Source organism: Manis pentadactyla, chromosome 1 (assembly GCF_030020395.1).
Source record: "Manis pentadactyla isolate mManPen7 chromosome 1, mManPen7.hap1, whole genome shotgun sequence".
Classification (NCBI taxonomy): Eukaryota; Metazoa; Chordata; class Mammalia; order Pholidota; family Manidae; genus Manis; species Manis pentadactyla.
Genome location: NC_080019.1, coordinates 124,101,280 through 124,123,126, shown reverse-complemented (window position 1 = coordinate 124,123,126; position 21,847 = coordinate 124,101,280). Strand labels below are relative to the sequence as shown.

The 21,847-nt window shown below is 44.5% G+C and overlaps 1 protein-coding gene across 3 annotated transcripts in view; it reads right to left on the bottom strand.

The window, feature by feature from the left end:
• The window catches only part of BDH1 (3-hydroxybutyrate dehydrogenase 1), a 34,280-nt gene extending 14,246 nt beyond the window's left edge, over positions 1-20,034 (bottom strand). The window contains exons 1-4 of one of the 3 annotated variants that reach the window (XM_036875204.2): positions 19,296-20,034; positions 11,199-11,326; positions 5,779-5,851; positions 5,040-5,150 (exon numbers count right to left, since the gene is read on the bottom strand). In XM_036875204.2, coding sequence (XP_036731099.1) covers positions 5,040-5,150; positions 5,779-5,851; positions 11,199-11,281 — 267 coding nt within the window. In that variant the 5' untranslated portion in view covers positions 11,282-11,326; positions 19,296-20,034. Of the gene's footprint in view, positions 1-5,039; positions 5,151-5,778; positions 5,852-11,198; positions 11,327-18,274; positions 18,294-19,295 lie in introns of those variants that run through there. The other 2 variants (XM_036875203.2, XM_057501400.1) reach the window with 2 other exon arrangements.
• Positions 20,035-21,847: the final 1,813 nt, after the last annotated feature.

Sequence of the window (21,847 nt, the reverse complement as noted above, 5' to 3'; positions counted from 1 at the left end):
TCAGAATGGTAGGGGCATAAAGTCTAATCCAGGTGGGTTGGAAAGAAGATGGGAAGTAGATAAGTAAAAACATTCAGTACAAACAACCCTCTGGAGGTTCAGGGAAGCAGAGAAACGGGGTAGTGATGCACATGGGACATGGGTTGTGCCAGGGCGTGTGTGTGTGTGCACGCACCAAATGACCTGACAGGGTGTGAGGATCTGATGCAGGAGGGAGGAGACAGATCCCTGAGCTGGCCTAAGGCTCTGAGATCTGAAGCACAAGACGAGGTCTAACACTAAATGAGAGCAGGTAGAGTGTTTGGCTACAAATGCAGCCAAAATCTATCATGAGCCTTAACATCTCAGAACTAGCCTGGAAGACTAATCTCCCATTTCAATGCCCACAGCACTTTACCCATAGTCTCCAGTGGCTCTGGCTGCTTTTATGTGCATAACAAATTCAGACTCCTAGGGGCTTCTGCCCTAGGAGCTTTTGATGAGAAAAGACAGACCATGACACTAACACAGACAAGAGGTGGACACCAAGAGACATAACCTGGCAGTGAGCCCGTCTGCTATTTTCTTCAAAATACCAGCTGCTAAATAGTAGACTGACTATCATGGGAGTTAAAGGACCACAGATGACCCAGTCTGACCTTTAAGTGAGAGCAGTGCCCAGTCCCTGGGCTGGTGGCTGACCTGGGTCTAGAGCCAAGGCCCAGACTCCCTCACAAAGGTTCCTCTGCTCCTGCCCTGCGGCCCCTGTGTCACTGGACAAGCCAGTACAATGGCACAGGCATGAAAATTTGGACAAGGAACTTTAAAGGCACAAAATGTTTTAGAGTACCACAGCTTCTGCTGGGACTTGTAAAGCAGTGTCCACATTACACAGAGAAGTCACTCTGGCACACCACACCCTTCGTCCCCCAAGTACCCCCTGACAGGTTTTCTCATGCACCATCAGAGGGAGTGAGCATTGGGACAGCCTTTTGGGGAGCAATTCGGCAGACCTGAATAAAATCTAAAATCTGCACACCTTTCCACACAACTCTTTCACAGCTAGAAATTGTTCCTAAGAATCACTAATGAATGCAAAGCTACTAACAAGGCTATTTGCTGTGGTTTTGTTTATCATTGCAGGGGTCACAAATAATGTGCATATGTGCATTTTAGTTATTTTGGGATAAGAGACTGAAAAGACTCCACTCTTTTATATCATCCACTTCCACATTATTTGAATGCATTATCAATATGTATTACCTTTATAATTCAAAAGAACTAAAAATTAAAAAGACAGACCCTTCACTCATCTGGAAATATATTCAGACCATGGCAAAGTATTATTTGTACTTGTTTACCCTGTTGAAACTTTTACACTAAAAAGATAATGTTTTTATAGATATTAAACCTAGTATAAAAGAATTCCTTTCCTGGGTTCCTACTGCCTTCAAAATAAAGAAAAATATATCATTTACTGAGCAGACACAGCCAATTGTCACAAATGCCCATCCTTCCCTTCTATAGCAGTAGAATCCCTAACTTTAAGCAGAGGACATATTGTCTCAGAATAACAACTACATTTCCCAGCCTCCCAAGTAGCTGGGAAGGCCATGTGTTTAACTTCTGGACAATTGAGTGAGAGCACAGGTGCTATATGTGCAACTTCTGAGTCATGCCTTTAAAGAAAAGGGCTGTGCACTCATAATAAGAGAAATACAAATTAATGTACACTGAGATACATTTCTCCTCTATCAGACTGGCAACAATCCAAAGCTTGAAGTACACTCTGTTAGCAAAATTGTGTGGTAACAGGTACTATCATACATTACTAGTAGCAGTATAAAATTACACAACCGTTATGATATGCAATTTGGGAATATCTTAAAAAATGACAACATATTATATTAACCCTTTGACATAAAGTAATCTCACTCCTAGGAATTTACCCTAAAGATAAATCCCCAATAACACAAGAACACATATGCACAAGGCTATTCATTGTGGCATTGCATGTAATGGTAAAATATTGAGAAACATAGAGGAGACTGGTGGACTAAACTGCAGCCCACCTGCACAATGGAGTACTGTGTGGTGCTGTTAAAACAAGTGAAGATCTCTGTGAACTCATAAGTAGTGATTATAAAAAAGGGTATATGTAGTATGCAAACATTTGTGTAGGAAAGGGGAAATGAAAGAATGGAGTAGAAAGATAGGAAGTAGGAGAGTAACACTACTTTGAGGGTACCTTTGTGTATAATTTTTACTTCAAAATCTTGTTAACGTTTTGCATATTCCAAGACTAAATTAATCGACAAGGGTAAAGGGAACAAAATACAAATAAATAACATAATGATAAAGAAAATAATTAATCCAAGTAACTTGTAAACACAATAGTTTGTGTACCTTCAGTCAATATACAAAAAACACTTTAAAGAAGTCTTAAGCTCTACCGTGGTGACCACACTAGACACCCTTTCAGGACAATCTATGATAGCATTATTAATTCTCCATTATTAATTCTCCAAATGTCACCTCCTCTCTCATGCCAGAATCAATCCCTTCTTTCTATGCATGCTCATTAAAAATTCTTGCACAACCCCGGGAACCCTCTTCTCTCTAATTCCTCCAGCTGTGTCTATGCACAGACATCCCCTCACCACTGGACAGTGAACTCCTTGAGAGCTGTTTTAAGCAACACACGAGCCAGTTGTTAGGACACGAATTCAAACAACTACAAACCCTAACACAGGTCCTGGGCAGTCGTAGCATGAAATACTCAGGTTGAAATAGGATTCTGAGAAGATGGTGCAATAGGGAGCATCAGGGATATGTCTCCCCACCTAGACAACAACTGCACTGGCCAAATCTGCCTAATGTAAATATTTTGAAACCCTGGAATCTGCTCAAGGCTTGCAACTTCCAGGGGAAGACCTAAATGGTAAATTTGGGTCAATTTCACCTACTCCACATAGTGATATTAAGTTGTAGCCAAAGCAGTTGGCAAGAAAAAGAAATGAAACACATCCAAATTAGAAAGGAAGAAGAATCTGTTTGTAGATGATATGATCTTACATGTAGAAAACCCTAAAGATTCCACACAAAAAAACCTGTTAGAACTAATAAGTGAATTTAGCCAAGTAGCAGGATACAAAATCAACACACAAAAGTTAGTTGCATTTCTGCTGTGAACAATCTGAAAAGGAAATTACAAAAACAATTCCATTTACAATAGCATCACAAAGAATAAAATACTTGGGCATGAATTTAACCAATAAGGTGAAGACTTGTACGATGAAAACTACAAAACATTGCTGAGAGAAATTAAAGATGATAAAAATGAATGGAACACATCCCACATTCATGGATTGAAAGACTGAATGTTGTTAAAATGTGGATACTACCCAAAGTGATCTGTAGATTTAATCCAATGCTTGTCAAAATCTCAATGATTGTTTCTGCAGATATAGAAAAACCCATCCTAAAATTCATATGGAATCTCAAGGGACCCCACATAGCCAACACAATCTTGAAAAAAAAACTAAACAAAACTGGAGGACCCTCACTTATTGCTTTTTAAAACTTGCTACAAAGCTATAGTAATCAAAACAGTCTGGTACTGGCATACAGACAGACAAATGGACCAATGGACTAAAATAGAGAGCCCAGAAATAAGCCTTTGCATATATGGTCAAATGATTTTCGATAACAGTGCAAGACCATTCAATGGGGAAAGGACAGTCTTCAACACATGGTACTGGGGAAACTAGATATCCACATGTAAAAAAGTGAAGTTAGACCCTTACCTAATACCATATACAAAAATTAATTCAAAATAGATAAAGGACCTAAATGTTAAGACCTAAAACAATAAAACTCTCAGGAGAAAACATAGGACCAAAGCATCAGTACACTGGATTTGGCAATGATTTCTTGGATATGACACCAAAGGCAAAGGGAACAAAGGAAAGAAAATGGGCAAATTGGACTTTATAAATTTTAAATATCAAAAGACACTATCCACATAGTAAAAAGGCAGCCCACAGAATGGGAGAAAATATTTGCAAATTACATATCTGATAAAGGATTAATAACCAGACTATATAGAAAACTCCTAAAATTAAAAAAAAAAAAAAAGAACAATTTGATTCAAAAATGCGCAAAGAACTTGAAGATATATTTCTCCCAAGAAGACATATGAATGACCAATAGGCACAGGAAAAGATGCTCAGCATCACTAATCATTAGGGAAATGTAAATCAAAACTACAATGAGATACCACCTCCTATCCATTAGGATGGCTACTATTAAAAAAAAAAAACAGAAAATAAACATTGGTAAGGATATGGAGAAACTGGAACCTTTTGTGCTGTTGGTGGGAATGTAAAATGGTATAGACACTGTGCAAAACAGTATGACAGTTCTCAAACAATTAAAAATAAAATTACCATATGATCAACAATTCTACTTCTGGGTATATAACCAGATGAACTGAAACTAGGGTCTCAAGAGATACTTGTACACCCATATTTATAGCAGCATTATTCACAAGAGTTAAAACCTGGAAGCGACCCAAGTGTCCATCAACAGATAAGTGGATAAGCAAAAAGTGGCATATACGTACAACAAAATATTATTCAGGAATAATAAAGGAAGGAAATTGTGCAAAATGCTATAACATGGATGAAACTTAAGGACACTATGCCAAGTGAAATAAGCTAGTCACAAAAAGACAAATACTGTATGACTCCACTTGTATGAGGTACTTCAAGTAGTCAAATTCATAAAGACAGAAACTGTAATGGTGGTTGCCAGGGGCTGAGGGAGGAACAGGCAATTATGTTTACTGGTTATAGAGTTTCAGTTTTACAAGATCTTAAGTGTTTTGAAGGTGGATGTGAGTGATGGTTGCACAACAATGTGAAAGTATTTGCTACCACTGACCCGCACACCTAAAAATGGTTAAGATGGTAAATTTATGTTACATGTATTTTACTGCAATTTTAAAAACCCTACAAACAATAACCAGGTGTTAGGAACCAACATGACCCATCTCTCACCTTCATCAGGCAGCCAGCAAACACAAGGAAGCCGTCTGAATGCAGATGCTTGGCCAAGGAGAACCCAAATCCAGAGTCACAGCCCGTGACCAGGACAGCTTTGCTGCCAACCTGTTTTAGAAGGTCAGACATTAAGAACCTAGGATCCTACGAGAGCATAGTGACCATCTTCCACTGGTAACAGTTAGTTCTTCCTAAGAGGGCCAGTCTCTTACTGTCTGGACAAGCACTGGGTATAGTGGAAAATGCCTGGGCTCACTGTCAGGAGACCAAGTTCTAAGCCAGATTCTGCCACCAGCTAACAGTGTTGCTTGGAGAAGTTACTTCCCCTCTGTGGACCTCGGTTTCCTCATCTACAGTACCCATTATCATCATCACTGTCATCTTCATCATTACTTACCATGTGCAAGGCACTGTACTTGTATTATTTCTTACAATACCTCCATATTGTATGATGATTATACCATGCTGCAAGTGAGGAAACAGACACTTTTTAAATGCCAGGTGTAGTTAGTGATAGAGCCAAAACTGAAACCACGACTGAGAGACTCCAGAGTGTAAACTCTTCACACCTAACTTCATTTGATGGAGGAAGGGTTGCAGTTAAACAAGTGAGAAAGTGACTCCAAGTGTCCTGGAGTGCTACCACCCTACTGTGAGGGTGGCTCAGGGCCCAGGGTCCCAGAGGTAAGGTATCTGAACACCTGGCTGGTTCCCAGGTACCTGGGCTGCCACTCACCGGGCTCACCACATTGGCATAAGTGCGACGGCCCACAGGGACAAGGGAGGTGGAACAAAACAGCAGCGTGGGTCTGCAAGAGAAAAGGAAGCCATGAGCAGAGGCTGTGGTCTCACCTAGACCTTGTTTCTGCAGAAGCATCTCAGAGGACCTTCAGCCACCCCACTGCTCTCTACCCCAAGCCTCTGAGGACAACCTGCTGGTAGTACTAAGCAAGAGGGCCTCTTTCTTCCAAGGTTGCTAGGCTGGGAGAAAGTGAGCCAGCAGGTGCAGTGGCTATAGGAAGAGCCTTCCAGCAATACAGCTTTGTTCATGAAGCCATCTGCAAATTCATTTTCTTAGCCCTTAGGTTTTATGCTGCTTTCTCTGTTTTTTTTATTAAACTTTTATTTTGAAATCATTGTAGATTCACATGCAGTTAAGAAATAATACAGAGAAATGTCCAGTAACCTTTTACCCAATTTCCCCTAGTGGTAACATCTTGCAAAACTGTTAACACAGTATCACAACCAGGATATTGATACTGATGCACTGAAAATACAGAACACTCCACCACCGCAAGGATCCCTCCTCTTACCCGTTTATAACCACACCCACTCCCCCATGTTGTTTAACCACTAATCTGTTTCCGCTATATGATTTTGTCATTTCAAGAATGTAATATAAATGGAATCATACAGTATGTGGCCTTTGGGACTGCTTTTTTCATTTAACATAATTCTTTGGAGATTCATCCATACTATTGTATGTATCAATAATTTGTTCCTTTTATTGCCAAATTGTTCTGTGGCATGGGTGTGCCAGTATGTTTAACCATTCCCCTGTTGAAGGACATCTGGGTTGTTTCCAGTTTGGGACTATTACCAATAAAGCTGCTATGAACTTTCCTGTACAGGCTTTTGTGGGGACCTGTTTTTCTCTTGGGTAAATGATCAGGAGAGCAATTGCTGGGGCACCAGGTAGTTGCATGTTTAGTTTTTGAAGAAACCATCACTGTTTTCCAGAGTGGCTGTAGCATTCTACTTTCCCAGCAGCACCAAGTGAGTAATCCAGTTTCTCAGTATCATTGTCAGCATTTGCTGGTATCACTGTTTTTATTTTAGCCATGCTGGTAACTGCGTAAATATAATCTCATTATGGTTTTAATTTGCATTTCGCTAATAGCTAATGATGTTTAACATCTTTTCTTGTATTTATTTGCCATCTGTATATCCTCTTTGGTAAAATATCTCTTCATTTCATTGTCCATATTCTAACTAGGTATTTTGTTCTTTTACCACCAAGTTTTGGGAGTTCTTTACATGTTCCAGGTGCAGTCCTTCCTTGCACATGTGGTGTGCAAGTATTTTCTGTGAGTCTGTAAATTGTCTTTTCATCCTCTTAACAGGGTCTTCAACAGAGAAACCTTTCATTTTGATGAAGTCTGATTTATTATTTTTTCCTTTTCTGAATAGTACTTTTGGTGTCAATTTTCATAACTCTGGCTATCCCCCAAACCCAAAGATTTTTTCCTATCTCTCGCCAAAAGTTTTAGTTTTATGTTTTACATTTTTAAGTCCATGATCCATTTTGAGTTAACTTTTATATAAGATTTTAGACGTAGGTCAAGATTTATTTTTCTGCCTATGAATGTCCAATTGCTGTAACACCATTTTTTTGGAAATGTTATCTTTTCTGCATTGATTTGCTTTTCCACCTTTGTCAAATATCAACTGGGCATATTTTGTGGGCCTATTTTCTGGATTCTCTACTCTGTTTCATTGAACTATGTGTTCTAACTTGTTTTTCTTTTTCAAAATTGTTTTTGCTATTCTATTTCCTTTGCCTTTACATATACATTTTAGAATAATTTTGTCTTATCTATAAAAATCTGACTGGCATTTTGATAGAAATTATGCTAAACATATATCAATTTGGGAAAAATTGACATCTTTACATTTTTTAGTCTTTCAACCTCTGAACACAGTATAGGGTTTAGATCTCCATTTATTTAGATCTTTGATTTCTTTCATCAGCATTGTATAATTTTCAGCATACAAATCCAGTATGTTTTCATGTATTTATACCTAAATATCTCATTTTTTTGAGCAAATGTAAATGAAATTGTTGAATTTTGATATATTTAAGTTCATTGCTAGGATACAGAAATAGATGGGCTTTTGTGTGTTATCTTGTATCCTGTGTCCCTGCTGAACTCTCTTAGTGGTTTGGGGATCTTTTATGGACTCTTGGAGGTTTTCTATATAGTCAATAATGTAATCTGCAAAAAAGGACAATTCTACTTCTTTTTCAAATGTACAACTTCTATTTCCCTTTCTTGCCTCATTGCACTTGCTAATTGCACTACGTTGAATCAGTGGTGAGAGCGGACATCCTTGTCTTGTTCCCCATCTGAGGGGGAAGGCATTTGTCTTTTGCCACTAGCTGTAGGTGTTTTGTAGATGCTCCTTAACAAGTTAAAAGCTCCCTTCTATGCCTATTTTTCTGAGAGTTCTTATTCTAAATGGGTGTTAAATTTTGCTTTTTCTGCATTGGCAGATAGGTTCACATGACTTTTCTTCTTTGGCCTCAAATTTGGTAGATTAGATTGATTGATTTTCAAATAATGAAAATGGCCCCTACTCAGCTTTCTCTTGACACTATCCCTAGTGGGGTACTGGGATGCTTCACTACAGCCTGAGAATGGTGGAAATCTAGGCTTTTTGCTGGTGTGGATAAAGCTGAGGCCAGTTTTTTCTGTGGTGTTTGGCTGGAGTTGAGCAATTATTGCCCAGAGCTTTCTGTCTTAATAGGCTGCTGCTTTTGGCTAGAGAGAGCAGGCTTTTGTTGGGGCTCTTTGTGCCTTTGCATAACTGGAACAAACCCAGTTTTTCATGGCTTATGTTTTTATATATTGCTGAGTTCTATTTGTTAATATTTAAAGAATTTTTGCATCTATATTCATAAGGGAGATGGTCTGTAATTCTCTTTGTTTATACTGTCTTGGTCTGTTTTTGAAATTAGGGTAATACTAGCTTCATAAAATAAATTGGGAAGTGTTACTGCTGGGTAGGGATAGAATTCTGCTCTCCACTAGGTCTCCACCAGTACCTCTCCAGCTGGGAGGGGTTAAATTGCCTCACTGCTGCTCCCACATGTAATAGGAGTGTGTGGTCTCATTACTGCTGAGAGGTGGAGAAAGCATAGGTCTCCTCTGACACTCCCAACCCCCACCCCGGGCAGACAGGGTGCCTTATCACTGCTGGGTGAGAATGAAAGTCTTGGCCCCTACTCAGCTTTCTTTGACACTATCCCTGGTGGGAGTATTGGGATGCTTCACTACAGCCTGGGAATGGTGGAAATCTAGGATTTTTGCTGGTGTGGGTAAGGCTAAGGCCAGTTTTTCCTGTGGTGTTTGGCTGGAGTCAAGCAATTATCGCCCAGAGCTTCCTGTCTTAATAGGCTGGTGCTTTGGCTAGAGAGAGCAGGCTTTTGTTGGGGCTCTTTGTTCCTGAGTTCATGCACTCTTTAGCTCCAGTCTGGGATATAAAAAGTGAAGAGAAAACCTTGAGAAATTACCACTGTGTGATTTCTTGGATCCTAAGTTTCCCAGATGATCTGCCTCTTTCTCTCCATCTTTTAGAGATTTTTATGTTTGTTTTATATAATATCCAGGGGTTTTAATCATGCTTAGCAGGAGGAATAGAGAACAACACACCTACTCCATCTTTCCACAAGTAGAAGTCCTGTTAGTTTTTAAATGAATATTAAGCCAGAAACAGTAAGTGGAGGAGATAGGGGCAAGTGAGCAGCAGGTAACAGGAAAGGAGGTGGGAGACAGACTTACTCTTTACTCTGTATATTATGTACCATTTGAATGTTGTACCAAATGACTGAATTATACTACCTATTCAAAATAAAGTTTTTAAAAAAATATAGAAAAGTGATATCCAACATTCTTAAAGAATGTTGAGTTCACTAGACAGAAATGAAGGTCCACTAGGAAAACCTGCTAAGGTAACCTGTCCTTTTCAACTGTCACACAAGAGTCTTTGGATTTGAAGTCCTTCTGCATGGATGTCTCAAATGAGCAGAATGATATGGTTCTCACACCCAAGGCTAGTTAAAAACTTCATCCAAAGAAAAATCAGTTTTCCCACAACCCAAAGGATTGCTCTGCAAAATCAAGGGTCCCCTGCTGGAAGCAGATTGTATGTGATTGTTGTCTTGGCTGAAGGTTTCAGGCCTGGGCAAGTTCACTATGGATTCAGTGAGACTGAGAAATGACAATGCAACGTTCTTGGGGTAAAAGAGTTTATACCAGGCTTTATTCTTATGGCAGTAGGTTGAGTACTAGAATATCACATGTGCATCTAGCAGTCTGCAGTTCCCTAATCCACCTCCATCTCTGCCTCCCTCTCTGCACTGGGTGGAGCTCTTCATATAGTGATTCAGTCAGTAATAGCTCATTGCCTACAGGTGTGGAAGCAGTAGCCTAGCAATAGGCCAATTATATCAAGTAGTTTGGGGTCAGGTGAGGATCTTGGCCATAGGAACTTCCATTTTCCCCACATCCATTTTTCTCATCTGCTTCCATAAAAAATTTTTATCCAGGAAGTAACAATATGCCCACCTCTTTCCACACTACTGCTTACCCAGTGACCATGTGACCCACCCCTGGCCAATAAGGTGCAAGCAGAGTCTGCAGAGGTTGCCTGGTGAGTGTTGCTCTCCTGATGCAGGTGCAGCTCCTCCCTTCCTCCATTGCTTTGCTTCTTCCTGCCTGGACTGAGGCTGGAGGTAGAGGAATACCATGGCACTCTAAGGTAAGAGCCGCCATCGGGGTGACAGAGCAGACACAAGGAGGCTGAGTCCCCTGATGCCAGATAACACAAGAAACATCACACAAACCCAAACTAGGAGACGTTCTTCCAAAGTCTCAAGGTCATGAATGACAGAGACTGAGGAACCATCCCTGATAGGAAGAGACTAAGGAGACATGACAAATAAATGCACTCTAGGACCCTGGTTTGTATCCTGGACCAGGAAAAGGTCCGTTAGTGGGCCACTTGCTACAGTTTGAATCATGTCTATAGATTAATCAATAGTATTATATGAGCAGTAATCTCCTGGTTTCCAAGCTTGCACTACAGTGTTGTAAGATGTTAACATCTGGGAAGTTAGGTGAAGGCTATACAGGAACCCTTTGTACTATCTTTGTAACTTTTGTGTAAGTGTAGTTATTTCAAAATTAAAAATAAAAACAAATAAAATAGTGATGAAAGGTATTCTTCTGTGCCCTGGGAAGGTTTTCTGAAGACACTTTTGCTAGCAGGTGGTAGGTAATGAGAGACATCTTTGAGAGTCATGAATGCCACCTGCATCATTGATGTGCTCTGCTTTGACTAGAAAGTGTCATCCTCCACCCTTCAGTCTCTTACCTTGTTTCATGTTCTCTATCACAGAAGCACAGGGTTCTTCCCAGGAGCTGTGACAGGGGTCTGGAGAGGCGGGCAGTCAGCATTGTGGTCACACGCAGTAAAATGGTCAGCCTCTGCCTGGTAGGTTCTAAAACACAGAACACCCACAGCATTGCCATATTGCTTGCAGGGGTACAGGTAGGGGTGGCCATTCTTCTCCCAGGTTGTGAAAGTCCAAATGGGTTCAGTGTGTTTGACCCAGGTCCAGGCATGGTACCAGGCAGTCCCCTTCTGCCCCTGTCATGCTACAGCCTCATATGGGCAGAGTCAGGAGGCTGGGACATCTGGAAACCTGGGTTCATTCTGATTCTGGCTGTGCCACCAACTCACTGGGCAACGCTGGAAAAGTTATCACCCATTTGTAACATGAAGAGGTTGGACCAGACCAGTGACCCAAACCCTAGCTGAGCAGTAACCAACAGGGGACACAGGGACCTACCCCAGAGGGACTCCAACTCCATGAGTGCCACCATCAGTCTGTGGTGACCCAGGACACTCTGTCTGCCTACATTCCTCAGCAGTCAGCTTTCCCAGCCCCGTGCCATGTATCATTTGACTCAGCTCTCAGCTCTCCACATCTCTCTCCCAGACAGGGTCTGGCTGAGGCTGAATTTGTCAGTAACTCATTACAACATGGAGACTGGGGCTATAAAATGAGGCACATTTTAATCAATCTAACACACAAACATACACAAGGTCTCTTCCACTACCAAACCACCCCTTTTGAAGTCAAATCAACTTTATTGTAACAAGGCCATGCATCACGTGGTGTCTGTCACCTTAAGGCTACTCAGCACCATGACTAGTCATGTGGTATTAACTGCTGACTGTGTGTGGGTTGGTCTCCCTCCTGTTCGGAGAAGGAAGGAGAGGCTAGGAGGGAGTTGAGCAAGGCAACCACAGCTGGGAAGCTGTTGCTCTTTTCCTGGTGAATCTTCCTAGCCTCGCTTCTATACACCTGCCTGTGGTGTGTTTTACTGTTCTTATCAGAACAAGGTTCTGCCTGGGAGGCAGCTCCTCCCCTGACCTTTTGCTGCTACCACAAACCTGAGAACCACTGCTGAGGCCAATACGTCTGTGTTAAATTCACTAACTAGCCTCCACTGCAATGCTCACTGCAGGAAGCAGGTGGAGTTTAAACAGGAATCTGTTTAACCTCAGGAAAAGAAAACAAATAGGGATCTCTGAGCTTGTGTGATTTCCCCTGGACTATGAAGGAGACTCACTTCCACTCCCGCCCCTACTCACCACACTCTGCCTGTTCAAGTGAGTCTCTGGCTCCCTTCCTAACCTTGTCTGGGGCCTCCTCTCTGTTCACTGCTCTGTAGCCACACTGATTCCCCAAAAGTTTCTATAGATGCCAAGCTCTCTCCTGCCTCAGGGCCCTGGCACTTGCTCTTCCCTCCTTCTGGGTGACTGCTCCTTCTGACCTTTCAGAGGCTGTCCCCAATCCTGTGCAACACAGAGGCTGCTCTCTACAGGATCTCACTTCAAGCGAAAATTACCTTGTTTCTGTACTTTTTCTTCCCCTTCTATATTATAAGCTTATTGACCACTGAATCCCCCGTGCCCAGAAGTCTGACACAAAGGAAGCACTCAGGGAGTCTCTGATGATGGGCACGAGCTGTGTGCTCACCCCAGCACTTCAGGCTCCTCAAGGTAGAAAGGCGGCCTGTGGCCAGGGCTGTTTCCTGGCCATGGCAAGCACCTGGCAGGCAATAGCAAAATGGAGCCCAAACTGGCCCTTCATGGAAGGACAGGCTCATGTTTGGCTCAGATTCCTTACCCAGGTGCCCCTTCCCAACCCAGCTGGTGCTGACCAGCTGGCTGAGCACACACATCTCCACCTCCTCCAGCCAGGACTGGAGCCTGAGATCATCACCTCTGTGTAATTTCAAATCCAGCTGTCTACAATTAAAGCCCATTCCATCCCTTCTGCTCAATGTGTGTGGCAGAGAAATCATCAATATTATGTTCAAATAAAGGGCTGCTTTCAATTTTTTTTCCTTAGAGTCAGCAATACTGAAAGTGCTGCAGTCAAAATAGTTTCAAGTGCATAAAAACTCAGTCCCTCAAATAATGCACTGCTCACAATGTAGGATCTTACATAACAAATGGTAGAATATTGAATCTATTTTTCTTTTTTAAGTTTCTTAAACATGTTACTTCCACTCCAAGCACAGTACTAATGGCAGTGAGATTCCCATGCCCTTTTCAGGGTTGTTTGCCATACTGATGCCTTGTGATGGACTTTATTCTCTGTAAATATTAAGTTCTCAAACTTGAAAAGCCACTCACTTGCCTTTTGGTTTGGAACCAAAGTGGCTGGGGGAGATGGGTGCTGCAAGGAGAAAGGCAGAGCACCTGCAGGGGGAGGGGGGAGTCTCAGCTTTGACCTCAGTCAGCTGCCCAAGGTGACTTGGCACAGGGGGATTGACTCCCAGAGACCAAGTTTATAAGATACTGTTGAAAAATCAAGATGCTCACACATTGATCTGTAATCTGGGAGAAAGTTTTCTAATACTGGGAACACATGCGTTTGCTCTCAAGGGCACACCCTTCTGCTTTTCAGTGCATAACCCACGAAAAACACCCCCTCTCCAAAAAACCAGTGTGTGTGTCCTTGTCCTGATGCCGGGCTCCCTTGTTGCATTCTGACAGAACTAACTTGCAAAGAACATAGCAGGTTGTATTCCTGTGGTTCGGGATCAAGGTCTCTGCAAGGGGCAGACATTCCCAATACTGACATCCTCGGAAGAGGTAGGGCATCAACAGGAAATAGGAACATAGGTGGCAGACCTTAGGCACAAAAACAAACTTCGAGGTTTCTGGACATGAAGTCTGGATGGAACTTGGCACAACCAAGTGGGAAGGGAAGGCCCTGTCCTACTGAGGAGGGCAAGCTAGGCAGGGAATCACCCTATAGGCAGGCACCCTACCCACTCTGGGGAGCTTTAAGACCAATGAACCTCTGTGTGAGATTCCAAGGTCTGACAACTGGCAGCCTCCTTCCAACATGTTCCACTCGGCTGTTGTATTCGGCCAGCCTTTCATAATTCGGTATTATGAAAGACAATGTAACTAGGAAGCTAAGTTATGCTTGAATGCAATACAGTTTGTACTTACTATCTGACGTCTGTCCACAATCACCTTTGTTTACTGCCTGGACACTGTAGGCATTTGAGATCCCTAACCAGATAGATTACGATCTCCTTTGGCTAGTTCCCTCCTGATCTCGCAGTACAGACTTGCAGTAAAAGTGCGAGCCAGCTCAGTTACGCATGTTACGGGGGCTTCCTTGAAGACACAAAAGGGAAACCTGACAAGGTTTAAGGCCTCATTCAAAAAGAAGGGCTCAGAGAGAGACCTGTTCCAGAACAAAGGACTAAAGCATTATACAGGACAAATGGTCTCACCACCATCTTATCAAAAAATGCAAAGGTGACTCTCATACAGCTGTGTTACCACAGAACTTGAATAAAAGCCATGGATTTAACTGTATAGCCCAGTTCAGTGGAGGAAACCTAATGCGGGCACTTTGATAAGTCTGAGAGATGCTCTAGTCACCGGATCAGACTTGGATGATGGTCAATTCTCCTCAGATAGAACACTCTGCTGAGGCCATCTCTTGGATGTCTGTCCTGATCACCTGACCCCTGCCTCCCGGACCTGCCTCTACCCATGGGATTAGGCCTCTGCCATGGTAGCTGGGCAGTGAGACCTGCACTCAGGCCATGGAGGACTGGGTCAGGCAGACACCTAACCCAAGATGTACCCATCAGTCATTCTGTCCCCTGGCCCTGTGACAGAATGCAAATCTGTCTCTATGGGGCAAGGACATGTGATGTGGCTGCTGTAGTGGGGAGGGGGCAGCTCTGTTACACTGGGCCTGAAGCCAGAGAGAGATGGAGAAGCCAATCTGCAGAGAGTCAGATACACATGCAGAAAGAAGCAGAGGTCCCAATGACCTCTCTGAGGTGGAGAGAATCAACAGAGCCTCCTCAGGGCATATCTGCTTTTGAAACCCAGCTGCCTTCCTGCCCTCCAGCTCTGAAATGCAGTCTTTATTCTCCATGCTGACTTACGTGAGCTTAAAATTTCTGTTACTTGCAGCCAAAACAATATTAGCTAAAACAAACCAAAAGCAAGTTCTTTCTGCACAATTATTATTGCTTCCTCTATTCTGAGAATGTTGCACTGTAGATCTTGTAATGACAACAGGAACACATGCCTCCCCCTCTCCATTTCTCATTTGCCCTTCCCCAAGAGACAGTGTTGCCAGAGCTGTCAAAATTGCCATAATTACAAGTGCCAGGTTAAGCAGGCACTCCATTCCTAGAACAGGGCTTACCTACCAAATTCAGATCAGACCACTAAACAGTGGAGTCTTAGGGCTCCACTCTTGGTCACTTTTCACCACGACAGTGAGCTCTCCCACCCCTAAATATGATTTACACGCTACCAGCTCCTAAAGGTTTATCTAAAACCAGCTTTCTCCTCTGAACTCCAGACTCAAGCATCTAACATCTTCACTTGAATGTTTAATAAGTATCTCAAATGTAAACTGTCCCAAACTGAGTTTGTGCTGTGGCACTGAATATCTGTTCCTCTAAGTCTTCCTCACTCTTGACTCCTCTCTTTCTTGCACACTTCACAGCTAAGCTGTCAGCAAATCCTGACTCTGTGGTCACAATGTATCTAGGATGCTCTGCTACCATCTTTGTCTAAGGCTTCATCACTTCTTGCCTGGATTATTCCAACAGCCTCCCAACTGGGCTCCCTGTTTCCACCCCAGTCCTCCTTCAGACACTGCTCAACACTGCCTGCATGAGCCTGCAAAATGTAAATAGATCATGTCACTCCTGCACCAAACTCTTGCTGAGGAAAAGCCAAAATCACTACCACTTGCCTATAAAGCCCTGTGTTATCTGGGTCCCAATGCCCTGACCTCCCCTCCCCTTATTCATTGCACCTTGGTCACAGTGGCCTTCTTGCTGTACTTGGAACATGACAGGCAAGCTCCTTTGCCCAAGACAGAGCCTTTGCCTTCACTTTTCCCTCTACCTGGAATGTTCTTTCCCTCATTACCCACACGGCTTGCTCTCTCCAGTCTTTTATGTTTACTCAGTAAGACATTCCCCATCAATCCCTGGCATTTTCTATCCCCGCTTCCCTGCTTCCATTGCTTTTCTTCCTTGATGACTTACTACACTATGCCATTAACATATTATAACGCTGGGGGAAAGGGTGTTCCCAGCCAGGGTGAATCCCCTATAAAACCAATGAAACCAAAATAAGTCAAGGGAAAGGGTAGGTTGGGAGAAACTATTTTTATTGCTCACAGCTTACTCCAATTCGCTAGCTAGACCTGGCCCCATGTGTCTCCTCCAGCCACTACTCACCTCACGCTGTGTTGCCACAGCCCGCCCTCTACCTCCTGCCTACCCCTTGTGGGAGGAACTCCACTTGCAGGTCCTTGTCGACTGGCAGACACTGGGAGCGTACCAGGACTGGAGGGAGGAGAGAATTGCCATTTTCTCCCCACCACTTGCTGCCAGATCAACAGGAGCTCTGCAGTGGTAAACACATATTGATATGTAAATAAACTAAGGCTGGGAGGGAGATTCTGGAAATTCTGTCATTTACCAAATAAGATTTGGTGTACTTATATATCTTATTTGTCTTTCAGTCACATCAGAATGTGAACTATGAGAGCTATAGCAAGTCTGTTTTTTTCACCATAGTATCCTCAAACACCTAACAGTGCCCTGCACCTAGTAGGCACATAATATTTGAATAGATGTTAAAGAGTTTTCAGCAGAGGAATACCACAGTCAGACTTGTATTTTAGTATAATAACTCTCATGGGGTTAAGACTAGACTGAGGATGGACAGGGCAGAGCAGAGAGACCATTTAGAAGGTATGGCAGTAATCCAGGGCCACAATGTACAGCCACGCAGATTGCGCACTGTGCAACTCCAGTGAAATGTGAAGAGGTACTCCCTGGAGATACATAAAAGGGCTGCCAGCCCTTGTGGAAACCACACAGGTGATTAGAAGAGGTCAGAGTCTGCCTATGTTTTGAAGTAGAGCCCACTATGATTTAACTGACAAACGTAGGATGTGAAAAAAGTTAGAATTAAAGATATTTCGAAGATTTTTGGTGCAGATGTAAAAACTGACATTAGTACAACTGACAGGTTAAGTACAACAACCATCCTTTTCAGAAACGCTTGCCACATTTCAAATCAGAGTACACAATCGGGGCATCATTGTCATCACCTAGCCCTGCCAAATCCTATCTCCAACTATACTTATCTACTCATTAAACCATTTGCTACATCATTCCTCAAAGCCCTGTACTTTCCAATTTCTCTGCCTTGCTCATCCTATACAAACTCTTGACTTCATCTAACCAAGTCTTAACTGATTCAAATGACACCTCCTCCAAGATGCGTTTCCTGATTCCCCTAAATCAAATCAATCTCTCATCCACATTTGTATTCCACCCCTTCCTTCTGTGCCTTTGTAATATCACTTACCTAATAAGGTAGTATGAAGTATTTCTGTTTATAACCATTCACAGCCCTCATCTAATCACCAAGCGCCACCTGGACTGTGCGCGCCCTACAAATAGGACCCACTTGCTGTATTACTGTATTCTGGCTTTTCAAAAATACTTACTCTGATGTCTCACAGGAAGCAGACATTTTACACATGTCTATTGCGAGAATATGAAAGCTAAGCCAATTTCAAAGGTCAGATTTCTCGCCCGCTGGGGATATATGTCCTGTGCGAGCCGGGGTTCCAAAGCTCTGGTTTCAGAAAGCAAGACATTTTCTGCATCATGAAAGATCCCGGCAGGAGACTCTCCGTAATGAAATATGTGTCCCCGCAACCACTCTCAGGGTTAGACGTGACTCTACGTCAGCTGGCTAGGGGCAGACTTTGGCTGACTGGTGGGAAATAACCGCGCAAAGCTCGACATCGCCAGAACCACCGCACCTCCCGCAACGCGCAGGGCGCAGCCGCCTACCCATTGACCCCACGCAGGCGGAGCGCAGGAGCCCGAGACGCGCAGGCGCTGCAACGCTCCGCGCCACTCAGCTCGGCGTCGTGGGCAACGCAGCCAATCGCAGGTCCCTTCCGGCCAGCCCGAGGCGGGGGGCCGAGAGGCTCGACCCGAGCCGAGCTCCCATTGGCGGAGACGGAAACGCCCACCCACAACCCCGCTGTTCTCGCTCCAGAGTGCGGTGGTGCTATAAGCGTTGCAGGGCTGGGAACCTTCGACACTTCGGCGTTCCCAGACTACCTCCTGCGGCGCCCCCACCTTGCTGGTCCTCCTCTTCCCCAAGTCCTGCTGCCCATCCGGTCCTCCAGCTAACTGCCGGCTCGCTCATGCTCCAGGGCCTGAGTCGGCGGCCTGACCGTTGTCCGGGCATCCTTCCCAGGCTGCCGCAAAAGAGGAACCACTCCCCAAGTCCCCAAGAACAGAGTGTCATGGAGGACGCAGGAGACGGGCGAGGGATGCGGAACAAAACTGGGAAGAAGAGGTGAAGAAGGGAGTAGTGCCCAGAGCCCGGGGCTGGAAGGAAGGGCTGCTGGCCTCGGTTCTGTCTCGGCCTCTGACTACGATGTGACCTTGGGCCAGTTCCTTCCCTTCTTGCGGGCCGACGTAGTCTACTGTAAAATGAGGCTGCAGGGAGAGACCAGTTTCAAGGGTTTCCCCCTGAAAGCTTCGGGGCTTCGTGTTCAAATTGGACCTCTTGCCGAGCAAATTATTCCGAATAAACCCCTGCGGGGCTCCCAAAGCACGGACTATAAATCCGGGAGGACCGTGGCCGAGGACTTCCTGGCATTGAGATGGGTCTGGGCGGGATCGATCTACCTTCCCCCACCCTTACTCAGGACTCGGCTGCAGCGCCAGGCCTACAGAATTCGGTGCCGCTTCCGCGGCAGGAGACCCGGCTAAGGGGCCGCGCAAGGTCAAGCCAAACTGAGTAGAGGGCACCGGCTCACCCCACCCGAGCGTCAGAGATGCGGACCCCTCCTCTTACCCAAACCAAATGGTGCGTTCGTCCTCACCTAGCGTTTGGCCAGTACTGCGCTCCTGGTTTGGACCACCGAGGGAGAGGTGCAGTCGTGGTTTCCCTCTAGAAGCCACTCTACTAACTCCAACTGCCGCCGCTTCCAGGCCCAGCTACTGGGATGCGCCTCCACACCTGGGGTGCGCGCTGTAGGGCGGCGCTGGGCGGAGCCCGAGGTTGGCGCCGCAGGGGCGGGGAGTGCCCCCGCACGTCCTCGGCCTTTTGGAGTCGCGCCTAGCCCTCCTCCGCTGCGGGTGCCCCAGTCGCGAGGCACCCAGCCCGGTATTTAACCGCCTGCAATCCGTCCAACTCACCCCTAAGCCTAGCGCAGATCTCCACCGCCATCCCCTTTTTTGGAGCGGGCATGGAAAGATTTCAGCTCCGGGAGTGGTGAGCTGGGAGGAGAATGTGCCACTCCAGCAAGTAAGGAAACCTGGTGGCTTTTTTGACGAGGCCCCCTCCAAGTCCTATGCATGTTTGCTCTTTTAGATGTCATTGGGGTGGGTTGGTTCGCTTTTAAGTTTCTCTTTTGATCAGATTAAATTTATTTCAGTATTTGCTCCTATGGGTCTTTAAAAATAATTTAAGAATAACACAACTTCCCAGAGTGTGTGCCTGCCTGCTCCAACTTTCCAGGATGAGAAACTGAGGAGAGAAGGGAACTATCTGAACAATTAGTGGCAGAGTTGTTTAGGTCAAATTACAGAGAAGGACCGATTGGAAAGGGACTAGGCAGCTGATAAAGAGAGCAAAGTACTGGCCTGGTGGAGCTTTAAAGAAATCTGTCAATTCTGTGAGCTTCTTAAAGGCTGAAGCTGTGTCGTTGTTCTTTATTCCCAGCTCCTGGCACATAAAGCCTTGAAGAACTGGAGAATCGTGGAGGTAGAATGCACTTGATTCTCTCTGCCCATTCCACAGACTCAAGCTAGAGTACTTGCTCTATTGCTGTTTCACTCTGAACATCATGCCATAGCCGTAACGTAAATCTTTATATTGGGTCATACACATTACTAGATACACAGTTAATTATAGGAAGAATTTAAATTTCCACTTAGGAAAACCATAGATTCTGACATTGCACTGAGAATTAAATGGAAATGTAATTCTACTCTGGAAGACAGGGAAGGGACTTGTGGCCAATTCCACAGCTTCCCAGCCTATTTACTCCAGCTTAGCTGTGTGGTGACTGGCGGCATACAGGTGTTACCTGGCAGTACCTTGCCTCAGCTGCAATTGGTATCTTCCTGCCTCGTGGCTTCTCTGTCACTGCAGCGTGAAACCCCTGCAGGAACCCACTGACCATTCTCACAAAGGCATACAACTGGGAGTGCAAGGGAACTAACACCTCGTGTAACTATGTCCCAGGCACAGTAGGTGGTAGAGAAATAAATACTCCACGCTTCTGTTCTTCTGGTGGGCATTTCTGAGGTACAACTAAGATGATAGAGCCCGGTTGCCCATACTAGTGCCCAAACTTGATCAGTTTAATAATGCACCCTTGGGTTTCCTTTCTCTTTCCTCCTTTGCCTGCTTAACTCATCCCAGTCCTCCACTCGTGCTCCTTGGGATTCATCTCCAAAATACACCGCCTGAACACAAGTTCTTGCGCAGAGTCTGGTTTTGGGGGGAACCCAGACTAAGCCAGTGGTTAATCCAAAAGAGGCATCTTAGTCCACCTCTCAGGGCCATTCTCAGCAGATCCTTCCCAAGACTGCTAATGAGGAATGGATGGGCTCTGTTTGAGCTTTTGCTCCTTTCATTTCCCAGTTGCCCTGCCCTCTAAGGCATCACTGATAAGCTTTTAGAAGCAGGTAGGAAGTATTAGAGACACCCAAGGCATAGGGCCGGCTGAAGGGCTGGATCTAGGTGGGAGTGCATCAAAGCCATTCTCAGCCCCACCTTAAACCTCTCCCCTCTTCCCAAGGTCCTGGCGGCTGACTGAAACCAGAAACTCTCAGCTCTGGAGTTGAACATGAAAGTAGAGACAGTGAGATGCCCAGGCCACTCCCATCACAGCATATGCCAAGATTCTGTCTCTTCCCTGCCCTCCCCTTCCTCCCACCACCCTGTAAAAGCAGTTCCTCTGCCCAGATACATGGTCTCAGGCCAAAGTCTTCAGCACCCAGCATCTCATTTCAGCACCAAGAGGTTGCATGGCAATTATCAAGCTAGGTTTGGGAAGGAAACAGCCCTTAGTCCCTGCCTTTGAGGAAGGAAATGAGACATGTACATAAACTAAATGAGTAATTAGAGTCCTGTAAGTCTTCTAAAAAGGGACGTGTAAGTGTAGTGAGAGTTCTGGTAGGGCTACAGGTCAGGTTTTATAGAAGTAGCATCCTAAAAGATTATCAGTTGGAAGGAAGCACCCCAAAAGATCCCCATGCCCAGAGTCCCAGTGTTTGCTCCTGTCCCTGTATCTGTTCCTGCCTGCCTTCTAGCTCACATCCTTCTTGAATGCCAGCTCAAGTTAATCCGTCATCTTTGTAGGCCCCAGCCCTCCCCTGTTTGATCTAACCTTGTCC